Here is a 27811-nt window from a genome sequence, read left to right on the forward strand (position 1 = left end):
GATACCTGCATTTCAACGAAAGACCAGTACAGCTTCAGAATTTAACTTTCATTCAGACAATTCTGTCTCTATTTGGAGCACTAACACAATATGGAAGTGAAAAGAAAACAGATCTGATCAAAAGCTGAACAGATGGGACACTGACAAGAAAGTCCCTGATCCCATACAGAACAGAGATCTCTCTAAATACTCTTTAAACCTACTGGTTGGCTCTACTCTTCTACCTAGCAAGGACCGTCCTCACTCAAAAAAGTATTTCTATGTTTGTTTGGTTTTTTTTATTTGTGGAAAAATACAACAGCTTTTATTTTCTAGGAAATTTTCTGGGCCAAAAATGGGCTTTATTTCTTTAGAAAGCAGGGGATGTGTCAATATCAAAGGGATTTTGTTTTGATTCAAAGTATCTTTGAAAATTTACTTTTGGAATAAGACTGGAAAGATTTGGGGAGATCACATGATGCATTACTTGAGCCTGGCAAGAATAGCCATGATGCTGATGTCCTTGACAAAAGCATGGCTAACCAACTTATAACTCTTTTCCTATGAAGGACACTTTACAACTTCTTCCAGCAACCTTTTACAACAGTATTTAATTACTCCTGATAGGAAGATTTTAATCCTATTGAATGCTGCTTCTTGTTATACCTACCACTAAGGTGGAGTATAGATCATCTTGTCTTTGCAACAAATGAAGACTTCAAATCATCCCACTATATAATTTCTAGATCCTGATGTGTCCTGGTACTCTCCTATAGAAAGTTTGTGATTATTTTGCACCTTTCTTTAGCAACACTGGTCAGTACCGGACAGTATTCCTCTCCTGACACGACGTTTCATCAGTGTTGACCAGACTTAAAGAATTACTGTATATGCCTTGGCAGTGAACACTTACCTCATATGTCAAGCCTATTTCTTAATAGCACAGTAGTGCTGACTCGTACACCTTGGGCAACCCACAGGTACTCTCCTCCTGAAATGCGGCTTGCCCAGGTGCCTCTCACTCTGTGGGAACAGCTGACTATGACCACATAAACAGAGAAGCGGGAGCTAGAAGGGGCATCCTGTCTTTTCAAACCACCTCTCCCATTCTGGCTCTGCCCTCCAACATATCCAACACCTCCTATTACAAATTTAATATTCCACTCCATTAAGCAGCTCCCTTATGACCAAATCCCCAGCAGAGACCTCTGCAGAGGATTGCTTGGAACATTATTCAAAGTTGAGAGTGACATTGCCCAGCTCACTTGTTAGAGTGCTCCTCCAGCTCTTCACCTGCATTTCAGCACACACTGAGTGGCCTTACAGTTCACATTTCCAAACAAGCCGTTTCACATTTTTCCTATAGTACTGCAGTCAAATTAATATACACTAACAGATCTGCTTAACTACTGATTTTATCGCATTTTCAATTAATCACTTTTATGCTATGTGTAAATAATGAGTAAGACAGTCTATTCTACAATTACAAAAAGCTACTTTCTAAACATGCTTCTTAAAATATATACATAATACGCAAGACTAACATTCAGGTTTATTCCACAGTGTTTGTATTTTGTGGCTACCAGATAGAAAACTGTGACCATGACAATACTGACCAAAAGGGCAAGGTGTTGCAGACGCACAGGATATTTAAGTGTTAGGACAGATTTCCTGTGTCAGACATGTCTGCTCCTCTGCTCAATACATCCTAGGCTTGCTGAGCCAAATGTGCTAAGCAAGTAATCTGGAGGTATTTCAGCTCTGCTTACTGTGCATGCAGCACATGAGTGACCTCTTTGGAAATACTCATGCATAAAGTTTTAAAACCATCTCTCTCCAATTTTAATATACATAAATTTGAGAATCCACACAAGAATATGCAATAAAAAAGAGAATCAACAGTGAGTACAATAAAAGCTAATTTCCTTAGCATGCATTTGTCTACAGCCACCATGAAAATTGCTTCAACCAGTTGTAGCTGTAGGCTGAGGATGAAATATATCCTTTCAAAGCTGAATGGAAGAAATAGGCATTAATGAAACACTTTGATTCTAAAAGTAAAGATAAGAAAATTGGAAATTAAAGTTCCTGAAGCAATTGGAACTCTGTTAGATTTTTTGTGTGTATTGAAGTGAAAAATGAAAGCATATGTATGCACAAACAGAATTACAACTACCATGAAATATTATAACAACACAGCATTTATTCAGGGGCTGGGTTCGTCAGATTTCTTCAACATTTCCTACCTGGAAATCCCACATACCCCGAGAGATCTGAGAGCTGGATGGAGGAAGATCTCCTTGAAAAATTACTAGAGTAAAAGGATCTTTCATCTGGACTTGTTAGAAATGAGCATTTGCACTGCTACACTAGCCAAATGCACCACTTTGTACTGAGATGAAAAATTCTTCACAGTTGAACTGGTTCTGATAGTAATTAATGACCTATTCAACTTAGCTTACTGGTCTTGATGAAAAGTGGCATCCATTATGACAGGAGCAGATGTTCTTTGTAACACTTTTACATACCTAACATACATTATAATAACCAATTAGCAACCACTTCAAAGCCAAGCTATTATGCACACTGAGCTACAATGCTACTCAGTGCATTTAGTTTGAAAAGATGTAACTTGCAACTAATAGACAGATGTAATCATGCAGTTTGGACACACGATAGAGTTTAATATGGGATGTTAGATACACAGCCAGTTTACAATCATGATACATCTTTTAAAACTCAAATGCAGTAAACAGATGGTCTGTTTAGTTAGATGCTCTGTTTAGTGCATATATTAAGCCCTGATGTTACAAATAGCTAGTAGATTTCTGAAAGACCACCAAACAATCAAGTATTCTGAAGTCTTGACCTAGTAAAATCTCTCGCCCTGATAAATAAGTCATTTCAACCCTTAAATACACGAGGCCAGATTGTGATACAAAGCTGGGAATTGTAGAATTATTCAAGGACTAACAACATATTTGTCACTGAGTCAGTATATTAGACTCTCCCTGTTAATTCACTAATCAGTTGAAAATTTTATTTGATCAAAATAGCTATCCATAACACATTACAGAATAGCACTAGATTAGGCACAGTTCCAAGATGATACATGAATCTTGAATTCTTAGCACTTACGTGACCGCAGAGATATACAACTGTATCAGACATTAAGAGCTGCAATAAAATGTGGAATTTCTATGAAATGCTGACAATTAAAAGAGAAAAGGAATGTTTACTGGCAACTCATCTGAAGATCCCCATCCTATACTGCATGCCAGATTACTTGACATTAATCACCCAGTAACAGAGTTACTGCTGAAACAGAACATTCTTAACAGTGTTTACATTCTGAAGTACTAGAACATCAGCTACTTGCTAATTCTAAAAACATCACAAACAACTGTTTAAACTTTGGTGAAAAAAGGAAGCAGAAATTGAGTAAGAAAGTTTTATGATAAAATCTTTCTGTTCAAAGACTCAAAAAGAAAAGGATGTAAAATAAATGGAAGTTCTGTTATTTCAGTATAGATTTATGTGCAAAGAAGCTGCCAATTCTGTAGTTCAGACTTCAGAGGCTGAATTATACTGAAGGCCTGGTTCCCACTTCGGTGGCAACCGACATTAAATTTGTTCAGAATAAGTTTTTCAGACATCTGGTAAAAAGCTCTCTGTATACACTATTAACTGGTCTGTGAAAAAGAAATAACCCAAAAAAACAGATGGATAATGTTTTATAATGTAAAAACATTTGACATCTCTTTTTCTATTTTGCACAGCTACGTAAATAATAAGGTAATAGTAATACTGCATCTTCATTAAGTAGGTCACCATGAATACTTGGGGCTGCGATACATTGGTCAAAACAGAAAATGGGAAGTGCAGCTCATAGGAATCTCACTTTGTGATAAGGGCCAAAACCACAGATTCCAGTATAGAATATAGAGCATTTAATTTAAAGATCCTTAATACCTTGCAGTTATAGTGTTTATGTTCGGACAATTAACAATCATGCTAGCATAGGATTGCAATGTGGTACATGGAGCAATCTGCTTTCTCAGGTGGTAGAAGATTGACTGGAAAGTAATGCTGACACTTGAGAGTTCATAATGGGTTACATTTTAAAAACATCTTAAAAATTAGCTACTTTTTATGTTACTGTTTGCTTGGAAGCTATTTCCCAAAAGTAAGTACCCTAGATGTTTCAAATATTTGCTCATAACCTGCTTCCCTTCCCTGACAGTCACAGCCTCAGAAAAAGTGCAGTACAGGCCAGTCTTTGAGGAACCAGCTGAAAACAAGACCAGCTTCTCCCTGTCCTAGCGTCAGAGGCTATTCTCTTGATGATTCAGTAGTACACAAACCTAACATTCACTTGATGCCCTGACATTGGAGTTCCTCCGTGACAGACTTTGCAATGTAAAAGTGGACATGTGCAGGCTGTTTTCCCTCCAGAGTACAGCAGTGGGAAGATGCTATTTTCTTCAAAGGAAATGCAGAAAAAAATACTTTCTTTTTTGATACGGAAAGCATTTCTCATCCAACCTTATGGTACACTAACATTGTACATGAAAAAGTTTGGGTGATTTGAATGAGACAAGATTAAAATTAGAAATGTTCTTAATTTTAATGCTGTTCATTTTGTCTTAAGTGGTGAGGCAGTGCTGAGCAAGGGGAAGAACGGCTGGCAGGAGCAGTAAGAGTATTTTAATTATAAGAAGCTACATTCTGGCTGAGGTTTTATGTTAAACAATTTGCTGGTTAAGCAACACCTGTTCCATCAAGTTAGAGTTGGCCCTGATTGAAGAAAAACATATAGAGATGCAGTTGGGAAGTATTAATAATTCTTCAATATTTAAAAAAAAAAAAAACTTTAAGAACATACAGTTCTGCCCATGAAAGCAGGAGATTCCACAAAATTCCGGGAAAAATACATTCCAGATTACAAAACAAAATGAAGATAGATAAAAAGCTCTGCTAATCCTCACATTACCATGTCCATATAATGGAGCTCTTACAAGCAAATGAGGTCCTGTGTCTTACACATACAAATGAAAGCCCAGTGAGAGACAAAACTCATTAACAAACAAAACTGTAATGCTATATTAGCTCAGGTAGAGCAGAAAAGGAAATGAAAAAGCATCTATCTAAATAACTACCATGATGTTGCAGAGAACTCAATATATTATCATCACAACACAACAGGGAGATCAAAAGGACCCCAACCAAGGAGAACAACACTGTAGTGATACATCAATAAATCGTATAATGATTCAAGAAATAGAACATTTATCAGAAAAACTGTTTTGCTGATGGAGAGTATTGAGATGATTCTCCAAAAGGGTATTTTCAACAAGAAAATTAAAGATACATAGCTTGCAATGGCAAAGATTCCCATAGCTCGCAAGCCCAGCTTTACAGCTCTCAAATACTACTGCTCTCATTGCACTACTTTCTTCTCAGTCACACAACCAGAGCTTTTTAAAACCTTCTTCTTATGACATGTGCATTTGTGCTGCTTTTCTTTGGAGATTCTATCCCAGCAATATGATCATGCTTCCCATATTTTGGCTAAGTTGCCATTTCCTTACATTCCTTTATTTATCTGAAAATTAACTCCATAAGAGTTAATGATTTTCTTCTATCAGCCAGGAAACTTCTGTACAGCACTCACTGGCTTTATTTCTAGGATGTACGCATTGGATCAATGTAATTCAGACCTTGGGGGCAGCAGAACAGAATCAGTGAAAGCAGTATTGTAAATGCAGCAGGAATAGCAATCTAGTTTCACACATGCAGTAAAAACGGCATAGTCTAGAGACTCTGTGTTTGCTGCAGGGAAGCAAAAAGATGTTATAAAGGAGCAGCATGCCTTGCTCAAATATCTTCAGGGACAGAAAGGAATAGAAAAGGCAGGTAGATTAAGAATAGGGACTTGAATGCTTTAAGCTTTTAATGCTATTTTTGGCTTGCATCTCCCATTTTCTTTCACTGAAAAAATGTATGAGTGTGCCACATATCAATTGAATAAAACAGAACATGAAGAACTTCGGAAACTAAAAATTCTTATTGGGCTGTGGATACTGTTAATATGGATTAAAACAGACCACAACTCAAAGAAGACATGAACATATTAACAATTTAATGCAAACCATCAGCCCAGAAAAACAATAGCTTCTCTTATGTAATTCTTTCTCTTCTTATTTTTTGCTTGTTTAGATTTTTCTCTGTAAACAAAAAAGACAATTTGTGTGCCATTCATTCAAAGGGAATGGCTACTTTTCAGAAAAATGAATTTGGCAGAGCGCTTTGTATGCTTTATGGTGGATTTCACATTTATTCTCTAAATTGAATGAGGGCATTTACTGAAAAAGCTGGATATCTAGGATGTTGAGTAGTACATCTACAAATACAACCTGAACTCAAAACTAATTATTCCTCTTTTCCTTGTTGAATTCTTTTGAAGTTGCCTTCTTATCTCTGGAATAGATAGTAGGTAGTTTTTTTCCATCTTTCCTCTCAGTATCATCCAGGTAACAGTGACACTCAGCACAGTGTTATCATTTCCCTTTCTTACTTTCAAAACACAAGTTAGTATTTCAATATAAGTGAATTTTAAACAATTACTTTAAATATCTATTACAAGATATGACAGATGCTGCACGTAAACTTGCTCTATAGAACACAAAGCAATGGAGAAAGGATGTAAGCCACTCATGACTGAGTTTGCTTGCCAACAAAACCCGACCTAGTGGGAGGTGTCCCTGCTCATGGCAGGGGATGGAACAGAGTGGTCTAAGATCCTTTCCAACCCAAACTATTCTGTGACTCCATGAAAAGGCAAAGGGGTTGGCAGTGTTCCTATGACACACAGCCCTATGGCCTGACTATTGTTTCTAAGATTTGAGTTAGCAGTTACATACTGCAGTGTGTTGCAGAAACTCCTTTAAGAGCATTTTCACTGGACTGTAGGCTAAGAGATTTACTTCCTTGAGAAGAGTACCTTTGCTCAGTTATTTCCAGATATCCAGAAGTCACATCAGTGCATTTCTCTGTTCTGTCAAGGGATCCACCTTCAGATATGACATGTTTTTGATCCTTAGGGAATGGTGAAAACATTCATAGATGAAATGCCAGGTACTATTTCACCTGACAGGAAAACTACTTAGGACTACCTTGTGTTAAAAGTAAAGCAAGAGTAATTTCTTGGACAATCACTACAGAATAAATAAATCCGCAGAGCAGTTTGCTATAAAGTATCTTCTTTCTCAAGCCATCCCTCACTAATTGGAAAAATTCATACTTATATTAATGCATTTGACATGAGCAATCAATAATTCAGCAATATATTCCAAAAATCTTGACAAGTAATTTGTCACCTTTCTCTTTCAACAGATGGCCAAACTTAAGAGTTTCCACAAAGTTCTGAAAGTCTTAGGAAAAAGTAATCTTTCCTTGGTATGAATTTGCCTTCTCTAGTTCTATTTCTTATCAATGTCAGATCCAGAGCATGGATAAAGTCAAAATGTGGCTGCCCAGATGGCTCTGTGGAAATCAAGTTACAACTAGGATATGCCTGTGTGGCATGATTTATAAAATATTTTTTTAACATTTGCAAGATTAAAGAAATGTTGACTGTACAAATCTAAAATCCATTGGTAAAAAATGAACATGACCCATTCCAATTAACTTCAGTAGCTTCAAGATAAATAGTCTTTCATAGGGAGTTTTCCAATACAGATTTGAGAGACTGGCAGACTTCTGTACTAGCCATCTGCATTTTTTGTTAGCACAGCTGAATAGCTCTCTGTTCATCTATTTTTAATGTGTAAAGCGCCCTACAAAAAGAAACAAAACAGTAAATAACAAAGTATTTTTAAAAAAGCTGGCAACCATTTCTGTCATATGAAGTTGCATAAAACATTTCTCCTTTATTCTAAAATCTCACTAAAAATTCAGTCCAAATATTTAAAAAATTGTTCCATACATTCAAACAAATTTTACCTGTGAAATCTGATTGTGAAATTTGGTCAGGTTTTCAGCCCATCTGGTGTACAATATTAAAGCATGCTGGTCCAGATTTTCAGAAAGGCTGTTCTTGAAATCAATTATGTTTTGGTCATTCTCATGCAAATTCTTGCAATGCAAATTTTATGCTAAGGTTTTCAAAGTAGATGAATCTAAAGAGGGGTTCGTAAGTGGTAAAATTAGCCAAGTCAATTCTCTGTGGAAACACGCACTCGTCTCTCTAAAGATACAGGCTTCTCAAGCACCTTTACTGGCTGTTTGTAAAGGCAGGGGACATTTAGACATTTACTGAAAGTTGTCCTAAGGTTACTTCATAAAAAACTGGCTAACTACTGCGTACTCTCTACTGATTGCTTTTTGCTTACTTTTATCTAGGAGGTAGAAGCTCTTCCTCCTTCAGCCAGGCTTCTGGCTCCGTGGTCATGTTTGACATGCTTTAGATTGGGAGGATTCATAGAAAAATGCCATTTTTTGTTGTTTCTTGTTTTGTTTCGTTTTTTTTAAATTAGAGCAACTTGATACATTTGAAGAAAAGTGCAGCTTTTAGGCACACAGGCCCTTCTTCAGGCCCATTCATATTTTTGGAATGAAATGTAGTGCTATCTGCACATTTAAGCAGTATTATGAGCAAGAAATCATCTTGCATTTCTGAGGAGTTCTGCACTGCTTCACCAAGCTTCCAGACCAAACAGCTCTTAATCGAGCTGATGGACTGCCAGGTAATCACACTTGGATAGACCCAAGCCCACAAGTATCACCAGCCTGCGGCACCTGAGGAACCTATTGGTCAAAACCTAAGAGGACTTGGGCTTAGCATCTCTGGTTCAGGTGCATTAGCACACACTATAACATCCTTCTGTTCATGAGGCATTGAAACTGCTGCAAGGCTTTTAAAATCAGACCCATTACGCTACCTTGAACATGCTGTACTTCCACAGTTCAAATGCATGTGAGCACCCTCCAATTCAAAAATAGTTTTTGAGAAGCAACGTTGTATTACCTAGGATTGTAGAATGACAAGAACACTCCACTGCAACTAAACATATGCAGGAAAATCCTATTCTTCCTTCACTGATAAAATGCTACTTGAACTGTGAATCAAAGCCAAGGAAACACAAATAAGCTGTTAGCATTCTACTGTTAGCACTCTAAAGTGACACGTACTGGCTGACTTTTTGTTGGTTTTTTATGCCTAATAAGTATTGAAGTTGTAATTTATGATTACATAAAGCCACATTACTCACATCTTTTCCCTTGAAATTTTCATTACTGTGTAGAACAGGCAGCATCAGAGCCCTTAATATGGAACAAGCCAAAGTCCACACTGTTTTTTATTACTGTACTGCAAAAGAAAGAACCAGAAAAGCCTAAAGGAATTGAAAGACATAAAAATGGGAAACATGCCATGTATTAATGCGCAACGTACTAAACAATGGTTTGTTCACGCAGCCAGATGATAAGGAAGAACTGACATAATGATTGTATTCTTTCATGACAACATAATTAAGTCCTTTAGTTAGTAAGGATTACTAAACATTGTACCACTGCAACCAGCAACTCAGTCTGCCGTTGCTAGATTAAGTTTTATATCTGAATCTGATATTAGGCAAGATATGGCACTACACCACAAACATCATCATGCTGAGGGCATGACTCGGCCTTAGCAAATGAACCAGTTATTGGAATTAATCTCAAGGTACTTAGAATTGGCCAAAACCACGTGGATAGATTTCTCCATTAGAAAATTCCAATTAATGGAATATGTTTATAAAAAAAACCCAGATTACACCAAAATGCACTCATGATTATTTTAAAACACTATTGCAATTTTAATACTCAAATTAAAGTTTCAAAAATCAGTTTTGAAAATTCATATTATTGCAATTATATGTTAATTAATATTGTCTGCAACAAAGGCAGTTAGAACAAAAAAAAATCCTAATTCATAGTGAAAATGCTTCAATGTTGTGAAAAACTTCAAAAACCTAAATGATTTTTTTCATTCTAACTCATTGTGTATCTAAAGTCTCTCATTTTTGAACTTCCATCAAAGTGGAAGTTCGTTTTCTATCAGGAGGAGTTGTCTAGAATTAATGCAGGTAGAGCCTACAAGCTTCAGAACGTACATTTATCAACATTGTTAAAACTAGCATCATTTTATTATGTGCACATATCCATTAATAAGGATGGCTCACACGTCATCATCATATTTCTCAAACACAGATGGTAATTTCTTTTATTACCAGTACAGTGTTCTCTATCTTTATCTTGCTCCTGCAGTCACTGGCAGGCAGTAAACAGTGACACTAGCCCAACTAGACTTATGAACACCTAGTATACCTCTGCTTAATTTGTCCTCACACACAGCTAGGCTGTTTTAGAGCACCTAGCTCGTGAGCCCTTTGTCTTGTTTTCCAACAACTTTCCTTGTTTATTCTAACAGCAAATAAGCTATTTGAACAAAACCCCATCTTCTCTTGTAACTTCTGTAGAAGTTTCCATACAGAATAACCTAAATGGAATAATAAAATGGTGAGAGTTTACTTGTTTGAAAAACGTTCATGCTCCATTCTTTTCCTCCATTAGGAGTGCAGCACATCACCCCCTTTGTGCATTCCTCTAAATTCGCACTGAGCTTGGGCTACATATGAGGGGTTTCTTAGTGTTTAAACCTCAGGTTACATGTTCTGTAGAGAACCATCATCTGTTTACCCACAATACCAAAAAAAGTACAAGCCGCTTCTTTCATCACCTAAAGAATACCTGCTAGCCAAAACAACTGCAGAGTAAGCACACACTGCTGTGTCTTTCAATAGATACTCTAGGAAAGTAAACAGATTTGTACGTCAGTATTAGGAAAGATCAAACTGAGCTTAATTGTCTGGTCCTAAATGAATATCCTAAGAAGTTTTCATTTCCCTCACTAGTTCAGGATCTCTTTCATAGAATCACAGAATCACCAAAGTTGGAAAAGACCTCTAAGATCATCCAGTCCAACTGTCCACCTATCACCAATGTTTCTCACTGAACCATGTCCATCAGGTGTGGTGACTCCATCACCTCCCTGGACAAAGGCATTTCTTTGAAGGGAAATATACATTATCATTACAAATACCACTGGTGTCAATAGTAAGGTGGGTTTTTAAGGTCCACTTGTCAAAGATACCATGAAGGGTAATACTAACCCAGATACAGACAGTACAGGTACTTTCTATATTAGCCCAGTGCAAGTACCTGCACCATGAGGTCTGTAACGGAGTGAGACGCAGAGATAACAGAGCAGCCTCCTAACTGTTTTTGGAAACTCCCACGGTGGGCTAATCACTCCGAATTCCAATCCCAATTCTCTGAACCATGCAAGCCACCAATTAAGGTCATTTTCAATGAACCAAAAAAGTTTAAGGCAACTTTTTCCTGGATTTTATTTAACTACCTTAGTTAGCTTTGGTCCCTTGCCTCTTACAGTGAATAGTCTATGCTCCCTTGCTAGTTAACCATAGAAATAATCCAACATATACTGCTTGGCACTGGAACAGGTTACCAAGTGATGTTGCCTGCTACTAACAGAGTAAGATAACTTCATTCCCTTCAGGGACAGCCTCTGCCAAACTGCACAAGCATTTTGGCATCCTTCAAGGGTGTTTTTTGTTTGTTTGTTTGTTTGTTTTTTGTTTTGTTTTTAAGAAACATGAAGATGCTTTTGTTAAAAAAATTTGAAAAGAGCTACATGCTAGTTATTTAACTCAACTACAATAGTGACTATATGAAGAATGGATACTTTCCCTGTTTTAGTTATTTGATGAACAGATAGATGATGAGTCAATTCTTTCCACTCCTTTCCTGTAAACTACCTTTGAGCAGCACAAATCCACCTGACAGAACAAGGACTCCTCCCTAATTATTGTCTTTTCTCATGACCTGTATAAACCTTGCTAACCCCCTCAGCTTTCTGCGATGCCCTGGCATTGGCTGGGTTTCAACATGACACTAACATACAGCTGTGGGTGGCATTAATTCCTTGCCAGCCAAGCCAGGAGCTCCCAGCTATTGCTTCTGTAGGAAAGAGTACTGGAGAGCAATAACAAATGAAAAAAAGCTAACTGCTTGTTGGGCATACAAGAAAACATGGAAGCATGTACAGAGGTCAGACGGAAGATAGAAAGGATAAGAATTCTGGAATTCCATGATGTACGTACTAGCTTTTCCTCTGGGAATATACATGTTACCTGTTACAAGATAAATTAAAAAAAAATTTAACACTTCCTATAATAAACAAACCATAAGTGTCAACAAATAATTGAACCCCAAAAGGACCATTCCAATTAATTTTAACATCTACATGCAGGACTCTGTACTTGAAAACATCGGTTGGATCTGAGGCATATAATTCAAGGGGCTTTGGGTTCCAAAGAAAAAAATTAGGATTACAATCTCAGTATTGGTTTTCTGTCTCTTCTAGAGAAGTCTGGATTGGTCACTGAAATAATGCTACTCAAATCATAAGCTGATGCAAGCCATAAATGTAGGTTAGATCTTTTATTTATTAGCTTCAGAGTACTGTACACCAGAGAACACTGCTTTATTGAAACTGCTTAAAGTTTCACATCATAGCACTGACCATTTAATGCCTCAATACCACTGGAAACCAGCTGAGAGAATAATCAAACCAGGAGAATACATAAGGTTTATTCCTTGCTCTCGGAGACAGCACAAGTTCTCCTCCCTTCAGAACTAAAGACCTCTTTACAACATTTCTTAGCTCACATAATTCCAATTTATGCAAATACTAGATTGACAATGCAGATGTCACATCAGCTTGGTCTGCTAGGCAAGTTGCATCCCTGTACAAATCAGCAGGATTGGACTTTGGCCACTATGAAACTGTTTAAATACAAAGGCTAACAGCTAATACTCAAAAAACAGAACCGCAACGAGTGGTTTCACAGTGAGTTTGCCTGTGCAAACAGACAGTCTGTTCTGGCTTCTTTCTTGGAGTCAGGAAACCATACTTCGACACTTAAGGCAAAAGAGCATTAGGATGCCTCACTAAAAAAGTAGCCCAGGACAGTAGAATACAAAGAAAAGCAAAGGTGAATGAAATAGACAAATAGCAGCAAAAAAAAAGCCAGTGTAATGGGAAGAGAGAGATGTTATACAAAATATGGTTAACAAGGATGCTTCCTCTTAAGGAGGGAAAGAGGGGAACAGCAATAAAACAGGAGAAGAATGTGTAAAAACTGAGAGATAACAGAGAAAGAGCAAAGTGGAAAAATGAGGCCTTCAATATTACCAAGCCTCTTAATTTAAGAAGCCTACTACTGGAGCTGTAAGAACTTCAGCTTTTCTTCCAGAAAGGTTAGAACCTAGTTAGATGCAGCAGCTATATAACATGTCCCGAGTGTTTTCACATGAAAAAGTGAACAACAAGACAAAGATAAGAAAGCAATATCCTCCTGTTCTTAAGGTTAGCATCTGATTCCTCACTCCGAATACTTCACCTTTCAGTTTCTTCAGTCTTATTTATAATTTTTGCTGCTCTTCAATCTTTCTGCAAACAAGCCTGATAAAAAGTAATGAGATTGCCTGCCACAGCACTCAAGGGATATTAAAATTGCTCATTACATGTAAGTAATTAGAGAAGAATAAGAAAAGAGAGATCATATTAATCACATTCTACAAAGTCTATCTAATATATGAGAAACTAACCTTCAAGGAACTGAGCCCTTGAAAAAACACTAGGCCTGCTCTATGTTGCGTCAAAAAATCCAACTATCAGCCAAAACAATCACACTTAATGAAAATGTATAAACATAGAAGTACGCTGCCCTGTAACTGCTTCTATATTGCTGCTCTTCAGCAATATGTTGAAAAGCGTAGACCTCATTCTCTACAGAGCTCTCTTTGGTTTCTGCAAGACTTTCTCCATGACCAAGCCCTATGGTAATTAACTGTTCACTAAGGGCATGTTAAAGTTTAACTAAGCCTGGCTTGCCTTTTTTTGGAAAACTTGCAATACATCGTTTCTTAAACTTTGTCATACAATAGGGTGTTTTTTCTTAGTTTGTTGTTGTTTTTAGAAAACTACTAAAACAAAGATAAAATATAAACGAAGTGGATCTCAGACTTGCTAATTAGTTCCTTTAATTCAGCTCCGTTTCCTTCCACATGTAGAAGAATCTAATATTCTGAAAACTTCAAAAGGAGGGAAGAAGCTGCACTGACCTCCTTTATCTCTTGTCCACAAGATTCACAAGCTAATTTGTACAGCAAGTATGCATCTATCTGCGTAGGCGTGGCTTACAACTTTTTCTTGACCTCTCCTTACGAATATACTATTTACTTTTAAAGCTGTCTTTTCCATGTGCTTTTTTCCTTCATGTAAATTCTTCATATTTCAATGTTATCAAGTGCTATCTTAAGAATTAAAACTAAAATAGCTCATGATGGTCAGATTCTCCAAGCTGCAGCGAAATTTACGAAGACAAAAATAGCTAGCTTTTCCGAAATGCTTGCTATCACTTACTTTGAACTGAATCTATAGTTTAGCCAGCATCTAAAGTAGAAGCTTTGTACATGTTGCTTTATTTTCATTCCCAGAAACTTCAGAGCTGTCTTTCTGAAATCGTACTTCAGTAATTATGCTTTCAGCAGAGCCTATCAACAAATAAGAGTTTCCTATATAAAAGAAAAACAAAACGCTAAAATTGTTAGTGCTTAAGACAGATCTAATTGTAGTAACAATTTTAGAATTAATTTAAGACCATATACACTTAATTTAATACATGAAGCATACTTCAAACTATGCATCAAGTGAAAGGAGAAATTTTCACTCATAATCACACTCTCAAACCAACTTCCCCAGTTCTATGTGCTACAACAGAACTGTTGGACTGTTACCTAAAATAAATACACATAAATGCATTTACTAATAAAGGGTATTAAAGTAAGAAACAAGTTCTCAAAATTGCAGTGCAGATGCTAATCTTGTTAGGTTGGCTAATATTTAGAACTCATTCATTTTTGAATATTAGTAGCTAACATTAATGTCTAACTAAAATAAAATTTAATAGCTATTGATTACAAAGCCAAGCAAGCAATTAATGCTAATCAATTCACAAGTTGTTTTCATCCCATGAATGTCACATTCTTTGCAGGAAGGAAAGATATTAAGCAAATGTCACGCTGTTCAGATTTTGAGAAATCAAACAACATGCAAGACAGAAGGTCCAGCAGCTAAGAAACCACAAGTCGATTGTTTCTCAGACTGAACCCCGACTTACTGAATTAGAATAAAAAAACCTTGTTAGTTCTTCTTCTTATCTTCTGCTACTACTTTAAAATAGAAAGAAAGGAATCATACTCTACAGCAGCTGTTATCAACTGTTCACTTTGGTACTTCAATAACCAGTAAAGGTCATTGTCAAAAACAGTATATTCAGCTTGCTCAGTTTTTATTTTTATTTTTCTCAGTTCCTTCTACTTTAATATACCAAATCCACATTCATGGAACTAATACAAATTGCCTGTCTTTCTCACAAAAGTGGCTAACAGTGGCTAAATGCTCACTGTATCCTCTCCCATCCCCCAGTAAAAAAAATAATCAGCTTACTTTGTACACATCAGTCGTTCAACATAAAGGTTTCAGAGTACTGACCTTTGTTTTTAGAAGTGATTTTTATACTCTGGGAATATGCTCCATCCTAAATTACTCAAAATTCCTGTTAAAGATTGAACAGTTAAAGAAGTACGAATGGACTACTGGACTTTAATTCTAATCATGTGCTTACTAAAGCAAAGGGGTTTTGTTTTTTAGGTTTTTTAACCAACGTAAAAACAGGTAGCTCAGCCACAAGAACTGAAAGTAAGGCCTAGAAACAGCAGTTATTTCAGTAGGAGGTTTGAAATAATATGGTTCTTATATTGCCATGGAGACAACTTGTTCTCATGTTCAGTGCGACAGAACAGATGGTTAAAAAGCTTAAAACATGGACAGACATGATGCAGACCTCTCCTCTGTCCTCTGTTTCATTATTCTCCTTCTCTGACAAAGAGAAGTATGGTTGCAACACACATTTGATCTGGCATGACAGTGAAGATTAGGTCCAAAATAGGTAAATGGTAAGTAACACTTTTGGTTTCCACTGCATTATTTCTCACAGTGTGGAACCTTGAGCTATGTAACTAAAGGCTTATACCCTGGAATAGAAAAATTACCATACCCAAGCAAAGCATGTGAAGCATATCACTACTGTGCTTATTTCCCAGATTTACTGAGAAGGAAAACAGCAAAAGCAAGTTGTTTGGAGCAACAGAAATCATCATGTTAGAAGTACATGCAACATTTGCAGTGAACTGTCCTTTGAATAGGAAACAATTCTCCCTCACCAAGATGGCATGAACATCTGTGTAAAGAACAATCTTGTCATTCCATGAAAACTACTGTGACCATTCATGCCTTTCTATAGGTTTTTAACTTCAGCCTGGAGTGAGTATGAATTTACTCTGAAAGAAGTAGAAAAAACTTGAAAATGTTATCCCTTTGTACTTCCCTCCCTTGTACAACACCCCCATGACACTCAGAAGTAAAACTGAGCAAATTAACGCCAGTGCCTTGTGATATTTCTGCAAGTGTTCTGACCAGTTGATCTAAAAACATACAGCCCTTTCCCAGGCCATTAGAGTGTGAGCATGAAAAGGCTGAAATACGCAGTCACAAGTTCTAAAAAAAACAACCACCTAAGAATGCGTAAGTTATCTCCATTTAAAGAAAAGCCAAGATCCTTACAAATGACCAGCAGATTTTACAGGCACCCATTACTCATAGCTCTTCAAAGGGTTCAGAATTTAATTTGAATTACTCATTTCTTTACAGTAAGGTCACTCACAGCATATACAAACACCACCACCATCAAAAAAATAACTTCTGGTAACCTCCCCCGTGGCTAAATTGCATTTGGTTAGAAGAGCTAAGAGGATCTAAACTGTGAAACCATGATTCTCACAAATTGGCTGTAACATGTTTATCTATGCCTTTAACTGAAGTTTAATTTTCTCCCTTGTTTCATGGCACAGCACTTCTAAGCAAATACTTGCTTGAAGAAGCAAATGGTGAAAGAAATTGGCTTCTTTTTCACAACTACTCATACCAGGCAGCTCTAGGGATTTCACAGAAGGCCTTTGCATATGCTGCTTGAGAGATGAAATAAGGGACTCGTTATAAGCAAGATGTGCCTAAATCTCAGAATTTAAATGTAGGTGTGCAGGGCAGAAGGCAGTGAGAAAAGGTACTAAACAATCTTGCAGCCATCCTGGCATAAGACTTCATAAGGAACAGCTTCAAGGAGAAGCTAACGAAGAAGGTGGAATGAATATTCTGGTTAACTCTTACATAGCTATCAATAAACCAGGATGAGTATTTCAAATACTCCAAGACAGACGCAGCTTATTAGAAGAGAATATGGACAGCTAAGAAAGAGATCGCCTGCAAAGCTTCTACCTTGCATTTGTGTGTGCATACCCAACTGGTTTTCTTCTACCTGCAGGAGCTGAGGTAGCTTATGACAGATGAGACCAAAAATTCACAGAACTGCTATACATCAGCAGCACTGGAACGTGACGTTTTGGATTACATTCTTATAACAGCATTTCTATCTTATAGAAACAGAAGGGAAAGTAAAAACCAAGTTAGTACACCACTTTTAGTAAAATGTTACTGCAATAGTGCAAACAAAAAGGATTTGGTAAAAATTAGTCCCCCTTGAGAAAAAGAACAGGACATAGAAAACAGGAGAAAAATGTTAGGAACGTTCTGTGGTAAGATCTAGGATAGGCATTACAGTCCCCTGCAACGTTTCATATAAAAACAAAAGGGGCCTTGTAGGGGACCGTAAAGAAATTAGACAGATGGGAAAATCCAGGAAACTGTTCCTACAGCCTCCTTTTGTGCAAGGTAGAAATTGAAGCAAAAAGTAGAGACCAGGATAGGAAATGTGCAGATGAGAAACACGAGGAAATACAACAGAGCAATTCAGGAGAACAGGTAAGGGTTTCTAACCATGCTGAAGAAAAGGGCTTCATGAAATTTGGATTCGGCAAGTCGGAAAGTTAAGAAGGGACTGTGAAAGAAGCAAAAACAATGTGACAACCGATTTGCAAATGAGCAAGGTAGTGGAAAACAGGTATTCAGAGACGAATCAAAGCCATCTAGGGAATACTGAATTGTAAACACGATTTAAAAAGGCTTCAGTAATGCTTTATTTAGAATAGCTTTCAGTAGTGAGGTTCACAGGTTTGGGAAACAGAAACGAAACTAGGATTTCAAAAGGATTTCCCAAATGAAGACAGAAATGGCTTTCATTTTGCAATTCAAACTCTGAAATCAAGTTGTTGAGACTCATGGAAGAGTCAATTTAGGTAAGGTTTCTTTAGTACATTAATTATAATTATTCTGATCTATTCTCTATCCAATAAACCCAAGCTATTTTAATCCTCAAAGCCTTTTTCTGTTTTATATGCCTAAGAATTCAAAAACAACACTATTACAACTTTAACCTCTGATAAATTTAAATAACATGCAAAATGCATCACAAAGTCAAACAATGGAAAAGTATCAGCCTTGTCCTGAGTGTCATTTGAAATAATAGGATTCTTCATTGTGGTCACAAATAATGCATTTAGTTTTTATTCGTACCAATAAAACCTTCATGGTTTTACAACAGTTTCTTCCATTTATTTATTTACTCACATACTGAAGCCAATAGCAGAACCTCACTGACTTATATAAGGGAACCTGCTTTAGCAGGGGGGGCTGGAACTCAGTGATCTTCAGAGGTCCCTTCCATACCCACAATTCTGTGATTCTGTGATAAGAAATTGAATTCTCATACGTTGACCATATACTAATGTATTATATTCCCATGCCTACGTTATAATGACATTCTGCATATTTTCAGAATTCTATGTCACAGCTCCATCACTTCTACTGCTTCCATCTTTACCTCATTTCATTCTCATATTCTGCTGTGGAGCCTGGTTTCATTTGTTATTTCATCCTCCCTATTGTTCACGAACTGTGTTTTTTTTCAGCTCCCTCTCTCCACGATCTCTATGGACAACATTCCTCTGCCCTATCATATTTTCCCATGCTTACATCCTTAAGTTACTGCAGATCTGTGGGTATGCCCTTACGCCTTTAGTTTCCACAGCTTTCATTTCCAGGGTTCTGTGATCGTGCCTTGAATTCCCCTCTCAGGGGTTTGACCACCACATATGGATCATATTTAATAAAATACCAAAAACTGAAAGTATTTCCTCTAAGTCTAAATGCAATACAGAAAAAATGCAATTCTTTTTCTTATGAAAGCGAAGGTCAGGCAATCAGATAAAAACACCGCCATGAAACCAACAGCTTAATAAATACTGTATGCTTTCGCTAGAAATTCTCCCATATTTGCTGACTGCCAAGATACTCATTTGTTGTTAGAAGCATTCCCATCTCCTATCAGTTTACATCTGTTTAGTAGCAAATATACTTCTGCTATCTGGAAAAAAGTTTCCTGCTTCCTGCAGATCTTCATAATTGCCAGACAGAAGTCAGAATCAAACTGTCTCTATTTCTTTCTTCCTTCTTAAAAAACTGTTTTTGATCTGTAGCAACTTTTGCTTTCAAGTTCCAGTGAGAATTAAAACAGACATGCGAAAACTTTAACATCCCAAAAACTGGATTAAATTTGTCAGAATTGAATATAATGATTTTTTAATATAATTTTTAAATTCTGTTTTGCTCCACAGTTTTGTAAATGCATCTTTTAGCTGCATTTTTTTTTAATGTAAAACAAACCTGAAGTTTTAGATTTTCTTACCAGAAAAATATAAGGTTATTGGAAATTTTCTTCCCCCCGACACTGTACAGAAATGTAATACTAAGCAATGAAATTCAGCTTGCAGGACAGATGCTTCCCTGAATAGCACCTGCAATATTAGATCTTTCCAACTGCAAATCTGACATAAGCCTAGGCTTTTTGGATGCCTACCTAATCTAAGCCTAAACTCTAAACAATCTGAAGTTCACACACCACCAGTGATGAAACAATGTAGGCAAAGAGGTGAGAGCTATCAATACAAGTGCTACAGTAGTACTAATTTAATATATATATTTTTAAGTTTAAATAATCGGAGGTACATAGAGACAGAACTTTTACTGAGACATTTAGCACTATCAGAAGGAAAACAACAATGGAAAAACACAAAGGAAATACAGACAGATCTAGGTTTGTGTTGTTGTTGTTGTTTTTTTAATTAATCTAATTACCATGCTATGAGGGTTAACATCTCTGTTCCAGGGCTATGACCAGGGAGACAAAAAGTGACCCAGCAGCTGGTAGCAGCCTCTCATTATGTTTACAAATGAGCTGTGGTGTGAACTGGAGTGACCGAGACGTCTTTCCACAAATACTTAAGCTAAACAGAAACACTGCAAATGATCAGAACCCAGCCATTTCAGGAAATAAAAACAGAAGGGTGTACGTAGTTAAGGAGGGAAAGAAGATGCAACAAGAAAGGAGAAGCAGATCAGACATAAAGTACGGGAAATTTTATAACAGCACTGAATACCATAAATTATCCAGAATTAACAGATTTTGCATCTACATAAGTGTCCTTTTTAATCTTTTCATTCTTCTAATATATATAAAAGTAAATATAAAGTAGAAATACATACAAATTAAAATCTAACTTCATGTATTATTATAAAGAATATTTTAGTTAATTCTATGCTAAAGTCTGTGGAAAATTCCTAAGAAAGCAGTCAAAAAGTAATAAAATAATTTTTCAGTTTAAAGCATTTGAGCTAAACCTGCAACTGAGAGGCTTCCAGCTATCATAGCACAAAAGTGGATGAAGCTACCATCTACCACGGCCCTTCATTTACTGAAAGCTGCTAGACTCAAATCTATGGTTATGCTACGAGTCACAGGAAATGTGCTGCTCTGTGGGTATTTCCCATGAGACCAAAGATATTGCACACACTGATGTACTCAAGCAAGTTCCATTTTAAAACCTGAAAAGCCATTTAAGTTTCAATTCAAATATTGTATTTATCCCCGAGTCACTCCTCTTTCTCTTCCTTGACAAACTGATTTTAGCAGAGGTTAATTATATTCTAAATATTGAGTTTAATCGCTTCTTAATACAATCTTATAATTCTTATATCACTCACACTCTTAAGCCCGTTTGTATTCTTACAAGGTCAAAGGTGACAGCTACTAGGCTTAAAACACCCTAGGAAAGACCAGAGTTGGGGTGGAGGGAATAAAGGGATAGAGATAAGGAAAAGATTTTTTCACATGTAGAACTACATGACTACTTTAGTCAATGTTTTATACAGTCTATTTCCTCAACATAAGATTCAGGCAAGAAGATTTGGATTATGCCTTGGCAACTGGCTGTTTTTCATCTTTGCTTTTCCCCTAGATACCACTGGCTATGAATGTCTCAACATTTCTTGCCTATGATCAGCCCACGATAAGTTACTGTGGAGTACATCATGAACTGCTTGCTCACAAGGCCTACAACACCCAAGAAGAAGCAGTGGAAACACACCTAGAAACTGATCTGGATCTGAGCACAATAACAACAGCAGCACGAATCAAGGAACACAGTCAGCAGCTGGCTTAACTGATGGGGGGTTGGTAGTAGTGGTGATTTTTATTTTCCCTGTAGCAGAAGCTGCAACCAAATTCTATGTAACATTAATGACAGAAGTGAGAAGACATAATAATATGGATTCCAGGATCCCTCTTTAATTTTTAAAAGATCCACAAAGATTAATTGTTTCAAGTCTACAATTTGTAATTAGTTAAGTTGTGCAGTATTTTTTGACTTCAAAGTATGATCCTTGAAATGAATCTTTTTTCAAAACTCATCCTACCTGCCTGTATAAACTGTACAGATGTAATGTATTTTTCATATTGTAAAGTTTCAATTACCAAGAACAGCTGGTATGTACAGTACCATAATTTAATTACATCTTAAAAGCCTCAGTTTCTAAAGTTTTAAATTAACAGAAGTTATTTCTTGTGTTGCTCAGTTACTCTGTTTTGTAGGGATCATTTTATTACTGCTTTTGTGCCCAGAAAACTATAACACAAAATTCTGTCCTTTGCAGAATATGCACCATTTTTACCATGTTTAAAATGTAGAATTTTATCTACTTGTTCCTGAAGTAATGTATTAACCAAAAGGATGGTTTAACTATTCAGACTTCAAAGAAATTCTTGAAATACATAGCCAATTTTTTCTTATAAATGAAAATCAACAAAAATTTCAGTTCTCCTCTGACTTCCCTGACATACATACAGACTGATTTTTAAGATCAGAAAAATGCAATGATGAACAGGTCTATTTTGAGAACAGAGTTTACATATGCAACTGTTAATCATCCCCGATGAAGTTTTGCAAAGTCTCACTGTTCTGCAAGACAAAATGAAAAGGAAGCTTCAACAGGCAGCTGTCTTTGCAAAATTTGTTCTGAAAGCATGACCTGTCAAATCAGGCATCGGTATTTAAAGATACAAGGGCCAAAACCTGCTTCTATCAAAGACAGTTGCTTACGTATGCGGTAAAGAAACAAGCCCTCAAAGTTGGTATTATACCAGTTCTGCAATGTAAAATATGAATCAAAATCAAGAAGCCTCTACTTTGATAAAAATATATTTGGACCAAATAAAGGTTTAACAGTCTTTTAACATGTTGCATAAAAGGAAGAAAAAAATCTTCAAATACAACAAATGCAGTATTAAGTCTTCACAATTACTACATTGCTTATCTACCATTTAATATTGAAGCATTCTTATATCCCATTGTTTTGTTTTGAATCTTCAAGCCTTCTCAAAGCTGTATGAGAATAACTTTTATAACACAACCCTCAAGATGTAATCATAAAAGATTACAGAAATTAGATACATATTATATCATGCTGACTGGGTGAAATATAAGAGGGAACAGGAGCCTTCCAAAATACAAGAGAAAAGTTTCATATGGTGAAACAACTTTTTTTTTTACATATAACAAAGAGGAATTATATAACCACAATATATTTTTCTGAATGCTTATCCCACCATATTTTCATGTAGCTTCAAAGCAGAAGATTGAATTTTAAAATTACAATTCAACTCTTTTCACAAAATATAAAGCAACTATAATGAAAAATAGCTTGAAAATACTGTTAACAAATTAATCTGCATTCACTATCTTTGAAGTGTCAAAATTGTATTGGTTATTTATTTAGCATTTTAGATTTTGTAACATATTTTGCATAAATTATTTGCTATTCAAACATTACTTGTCTTTCAAAGGCTCATCTTAAAAATCAACATATCAGTTTCTTATCTTTGTTATGTGCATTCTTTCATCGTCTTCAGTGCTGTAATTTCACTACGCACAGTTTGAAAATGCTTTGCTAATTATAAAATGGAAGCAAAAATGCAGGCATCATTCTGGAGCTGAGTGACATTTGTACTCCAGGAAGAAGTGGACTGCTTTATCTCAAAGTTATTTTAAGTTTTAATGCTCAGCCATTCTGGTCAAAGCTGGTCTGAGTTGTTAGGCTCCAATGCCATCTTCTAAAAGATTATTTTAGTTAATCTTACTCTATCCTTATTCTTTACTTTGACCCACTGCCCTCTAATACTTATGGAGTGTGAATTTGGTTCTAGCATTGATGTAATTACTCAAAATACACAGATGTTTAAAGGCTCCAAGTACTTCTAGTTTATGGAGAACTGAACAATAGGAATATTTTCTATTATTAGACATTCTAATGAACTTAGGGCCATGAGTTTCCTTATGCTAAGACAAATTATTTTTGACAAATCCAGTTGAACAAACACAACTGTGTACACACAAACACCTTCATGTAACACAAATGTTTCTCCCTTTGCTACTTTCTCTCAATAATGAGGCACATATTAACCACTGGTCTTATATCCCTCCTGAAAGACTTGCGTTAAATCAAGGTATTAATAGAAAATGGAAAAAAAACAGGGTGACATAAGTAACAAATGCATTATCTCAATCAATTCCTTGGGCATTTGTAGAGTTTGGCTCTCTGTAACCCAGTTAGGCCTCTCTTTGATCTCAAGTTTCCTTCCAGTGCTCTGACAGACAGACAGCACCCCTGGGCACAAAGAAGCAGTGGAATACATACCGACACCAAATGTAGAGTGTTTCTATACTTATAACTGAATACTGTTTTTAATGGACTACATCATCCTGAAACTTGCTATTCTCAGCAGGATGGATGTCTACAATGACATTAAATGTCAGGTAAGTATCTTCCTCAAATAAAGATACTAAAAAAATTTTAGGTAAAGCTAACCCAGACAGAAGACTTACTGTTTAGATCCTACTTTAGGTGTATGAGCATTGGCTTTCCAATGAAAGAAGATTACTGTTGGCTACATACTGACTTGGACCACACGGAAACAGTGAATGGAACAAAAACATACCATATAGAAAGCCCTAGTGCCATAATACAGCAAGAAGAAAGCAGGCTGAGCCTGTGGATTCAAATACTTATTTACAGGTTGGTTTCATATAGCATTTCCCTTTGCAATTAGATGCATAAAATAGAAAAAGATATAGCTAGCAATACCAATTGCAGTCTCAGTGAAGTGATACTATGATAAACTATTTTATCAAGAAAGAGCTGGGCAAATTTATTATGCTTAAAATATACAAACTGATGAATAGCGTAGCCTCTATCAATGAACAACCAGCCAATTTTAAACATAAATCAACAAGTAACAATTCACACCATCCATCAGTGGATCACAGTTGTACTGTAGTTTACAGGACTCAAACAGGAAGTTGAGCACAAATATTTGAATGAAGGTCTTCTCTAAGGAACAAAGTATAGATAAAGATTTATGATTAATCCAACAAATTACCACATATTGCGAAACACCTTAAATACATTTCAATACATTAAAAAATTACAAACACCAAAGTAACATCAATACAAACAAGCAAAAGGTTGTTTCAATTAAAAAGTGATCAAAATTTACAGAATAATCTTTTATACAAACTATTTCCAAGGAACCTAAAAATAAAGGCTACACAATGATGGACATGCATCACAAATGGCAACATACAACAAACTACAACAAACATGCCAGCCTCAGAAGTTGTGTACTAGTTTGCTCTACTGACAGCCACGTAGGTTCTGGCATCAGATAATGTAACTCAGAACACTAATGCCAACCGCCCTTTTTTCCTCCTAAAGATTCTAGAAAATTTCAGAGGAAGAGCATGGGATTGACAACTCTAGTAAAAGTGATACTAATGATATTGTGGCAAGTTTTAATGGGACACTGTGAAATTATTTATTTTTAATCCTTAACTAAAATTACTGATGTCAAGTGAAGTATTTAAAAGGTTTCTCTGAGTTTCCCTGTTTCCTTCTCAATACTGGCAGTAGTACCATTTTCTACTTTGTGTCACATTAGACACACTTGAACTAGAAAATTTTGTCTATCTGGACAAAATTCATAACCTGCTTTGATAGAATTCTGTATTACCATATTAGTAAACCCTTCCTTATGCCACCCAAAACTTTAGAACAGTATTTTGTCTTGCACTTGGGTAAGTATACCACCCCCCTCAGCTTGTTAGTAGCCCATCAAAGGTCTGTTTAATACTCACAAAGACTCCTCTTATCAGTAAATAGTGGTAGATCTTTAAAGACTGCACAAGATAAAAGTGCTTGCCAATTTTTTGGGAAAGTGATAAATACTCAGCTTAGATCGGAGCAAAATCATATGGTCTACTAAAATATAAAGGTGTATTTTCACTGCACTGGTACATGATACTTAGGTCTGCATTTCTGCTAATAGCAATTGAGAAAAAACAGGAGAGATTTTAGACATTAAGTTCAACATATTAAATCTTTAACTTCCATCAGCTTTTAAATATTGATAAGTATTCCCAGTTTCCAACTGTTTTAGTAAGTTAAATATCCACGATAACTGCTGTGAAATGAATCTACTTAGCTCTCTTCAAAGTCCTAGCAGTAACTAAGTATTTTACTGGTATCAGCTAAATATAATCCAACATCGATGTAAAAATTGTGACCTAATAGCATGATTTTAGAGGTTACTGTCAATATACTGTCGTGACTTCTTCAGAAAACTGTCTTCTCTTTGTAACACAGCACCAAATGAGAAGTTTTTAACTGGTCCTTAAATGTAGCTTGGCACAAAAATCCAGAACATCTCTCCATAATTTCAGGAACAAAGCCTAAGTATCTGTTAATGAGCAGAGTATAGATCAGATCAAAGGTAAATCTAGGCCTGAGAAGCTGTCTTTAACAGCAACTAGAAGATGAAGACCAAGTAAGAATTAAAGAATACACACAGCAATATTTCCCCAGAAAGCCCCATCAGACATTAGCCATTTGTAGGCCAGAAAGCCACAGATGGTGTGTTAATAGCTTTCTGGGGCCAGATGGATTGCACCCTAGAGTATTGAGGGAGTTAGTGGATGTAGTTGCCAGGCCTCTCTCCATCATCTTTCGACAGTCCTGGCTCACATGGATTGTCCCGGTTGACTGGAGACCAGCAAATGATACTCGCATCTTCAAGAAGGGCTGGAAAGATGATCCTGGTAGCTACAGACCTATCAGTCTCACCTCGGTGCCAGGGAAGGTTATGGAACGAATAACCTCAGGATACATTGTGGATCAGTTAAAGGTCAACCAGGGGATCAGGCCCAGCCAGCATGGGTTTATGAATGGTAGATCCTGTTTGACAAACCTGATTTCGTTCTATGACAAGGTGACCTGCTTATTGGATGAAGGCAAGGCTGTCGATGTGGTCTACCTGGACTTCAATAAGGCCTTTGCCACTGTCCCCCCACAGCATCCTTGAGGAGAAGCTGGGTGCCCATGGTTTGGGTGGGCATACACTCTGCTGGGTGAAACACTGGCTGGATGGCCAGGCCCAGAGAGTTGTGGTCAATGGAGTTAAATCCAGTTGGTGGCCGCTCACGAGCAGTGTCCCCCAAGGCTCAGTGCTGGGGCCTCTTCTATTCAACATCTTTATCAACGATCTTGATGAGGGGAGTGAGTGCACCCTCAGTAAGCTTGCAGACGACACCAAGTTGGGAGGGAGTGTTGATCTGCCAGAGGGTAGAAAGGCTTTACAGAGGGACCTGGATAGACTGCATCGATGGGCCAAGGTAAACCGCATGAGTTTCAGCAGGGCCAAGTGTTGGGTCCTGCACTTTGGTCACAACCCAGGCAACCCTACAGGCTTGGGGAGGAGTGGCTGGAAAGCTGCCTGACGGAAAGGGACCTTGGTGTGCTGATGGGCAGTCGGCTGAATATGAGCCAGCAGTGTGCCCAGGTGGTCAAGAAGGCCAATGGCAACCTGGCTTGGATCAGGAATGGGGTGGTGAGCAGGACTAGGGAAGTCATCCTGCCCCTGTACTCGGCCTTGGTGAGGCCTCACCTCAAGTACTGTGTTCAGTTTTGGGCGCCTCAGTACAAAAAGGACACTGAGGTGCTGGAGCAGGTCCAAAGAAGGGCAACAAGGCTTGTGAAGGCCTTGGAGAATATGCCCTACGAGGAGAGACTAAAGGAACTGGGGCTGTTTAGTGTGGGGAAGAGGAGGCTGAGGGGAGACCTCAGTGCTCTCTTCAAATACCTGAAAGGTGATTGCAGCGAAAGCTGGGTTGGTCTCTTCTCACTGGTGACAGGACAAGGGGAAATGGCCTCAAGTTGCGCCAGGGGAGGTTTAGGTTGGATATC

The 27811-nt window shown here is 37.0% G+C and overlaps 2 protein-coding genes across 2 annotated transcripts in view; one reads left to right on the plus strand and one right to left on the minus strand.

Annotated features, from left to right (window-relative positions):
- LRRTM3 (leucine rich repeat transmembrane neuronal 3) overlaps positions 1-24828 on the plus strand; it is an 81540-nt gene extending 56712 nt beyond the window's left edge. Inside the window, exon 3 of the mRNA XM_021399185.1 lies at positions 21478-24828. Within this exon, the coding sequence (XP_021254860.1) occupies positions 21478-21681 (204 nt within the window). The 3' untranslated portion in view covers positions 21682-24828. The remainder of the gene's footprint in view (positions 1-21477) is intronic.
- CTNNA3 (catenin alpha 3) overlaps positions 1-27811 on the minus strand; it is a 460862-nt gene that overhangs the window by 309701 nt on the left and 123350 nt on the right. The window lies entirely within an intron of this gene.

Source organism: Numida meleagris, chromosome 5 (genome assembly GCF_002078875.1).
Source record: "Numida meleagris isolate 19003 breed g44 Domestic line chromosome 5, NumMel1.0, whole genome shotgun sequence".
NCBI lineage: Eukaryota > Metazoa > Chordata > Aves > Galliformes > Numididae > Numida > Numida meleagris.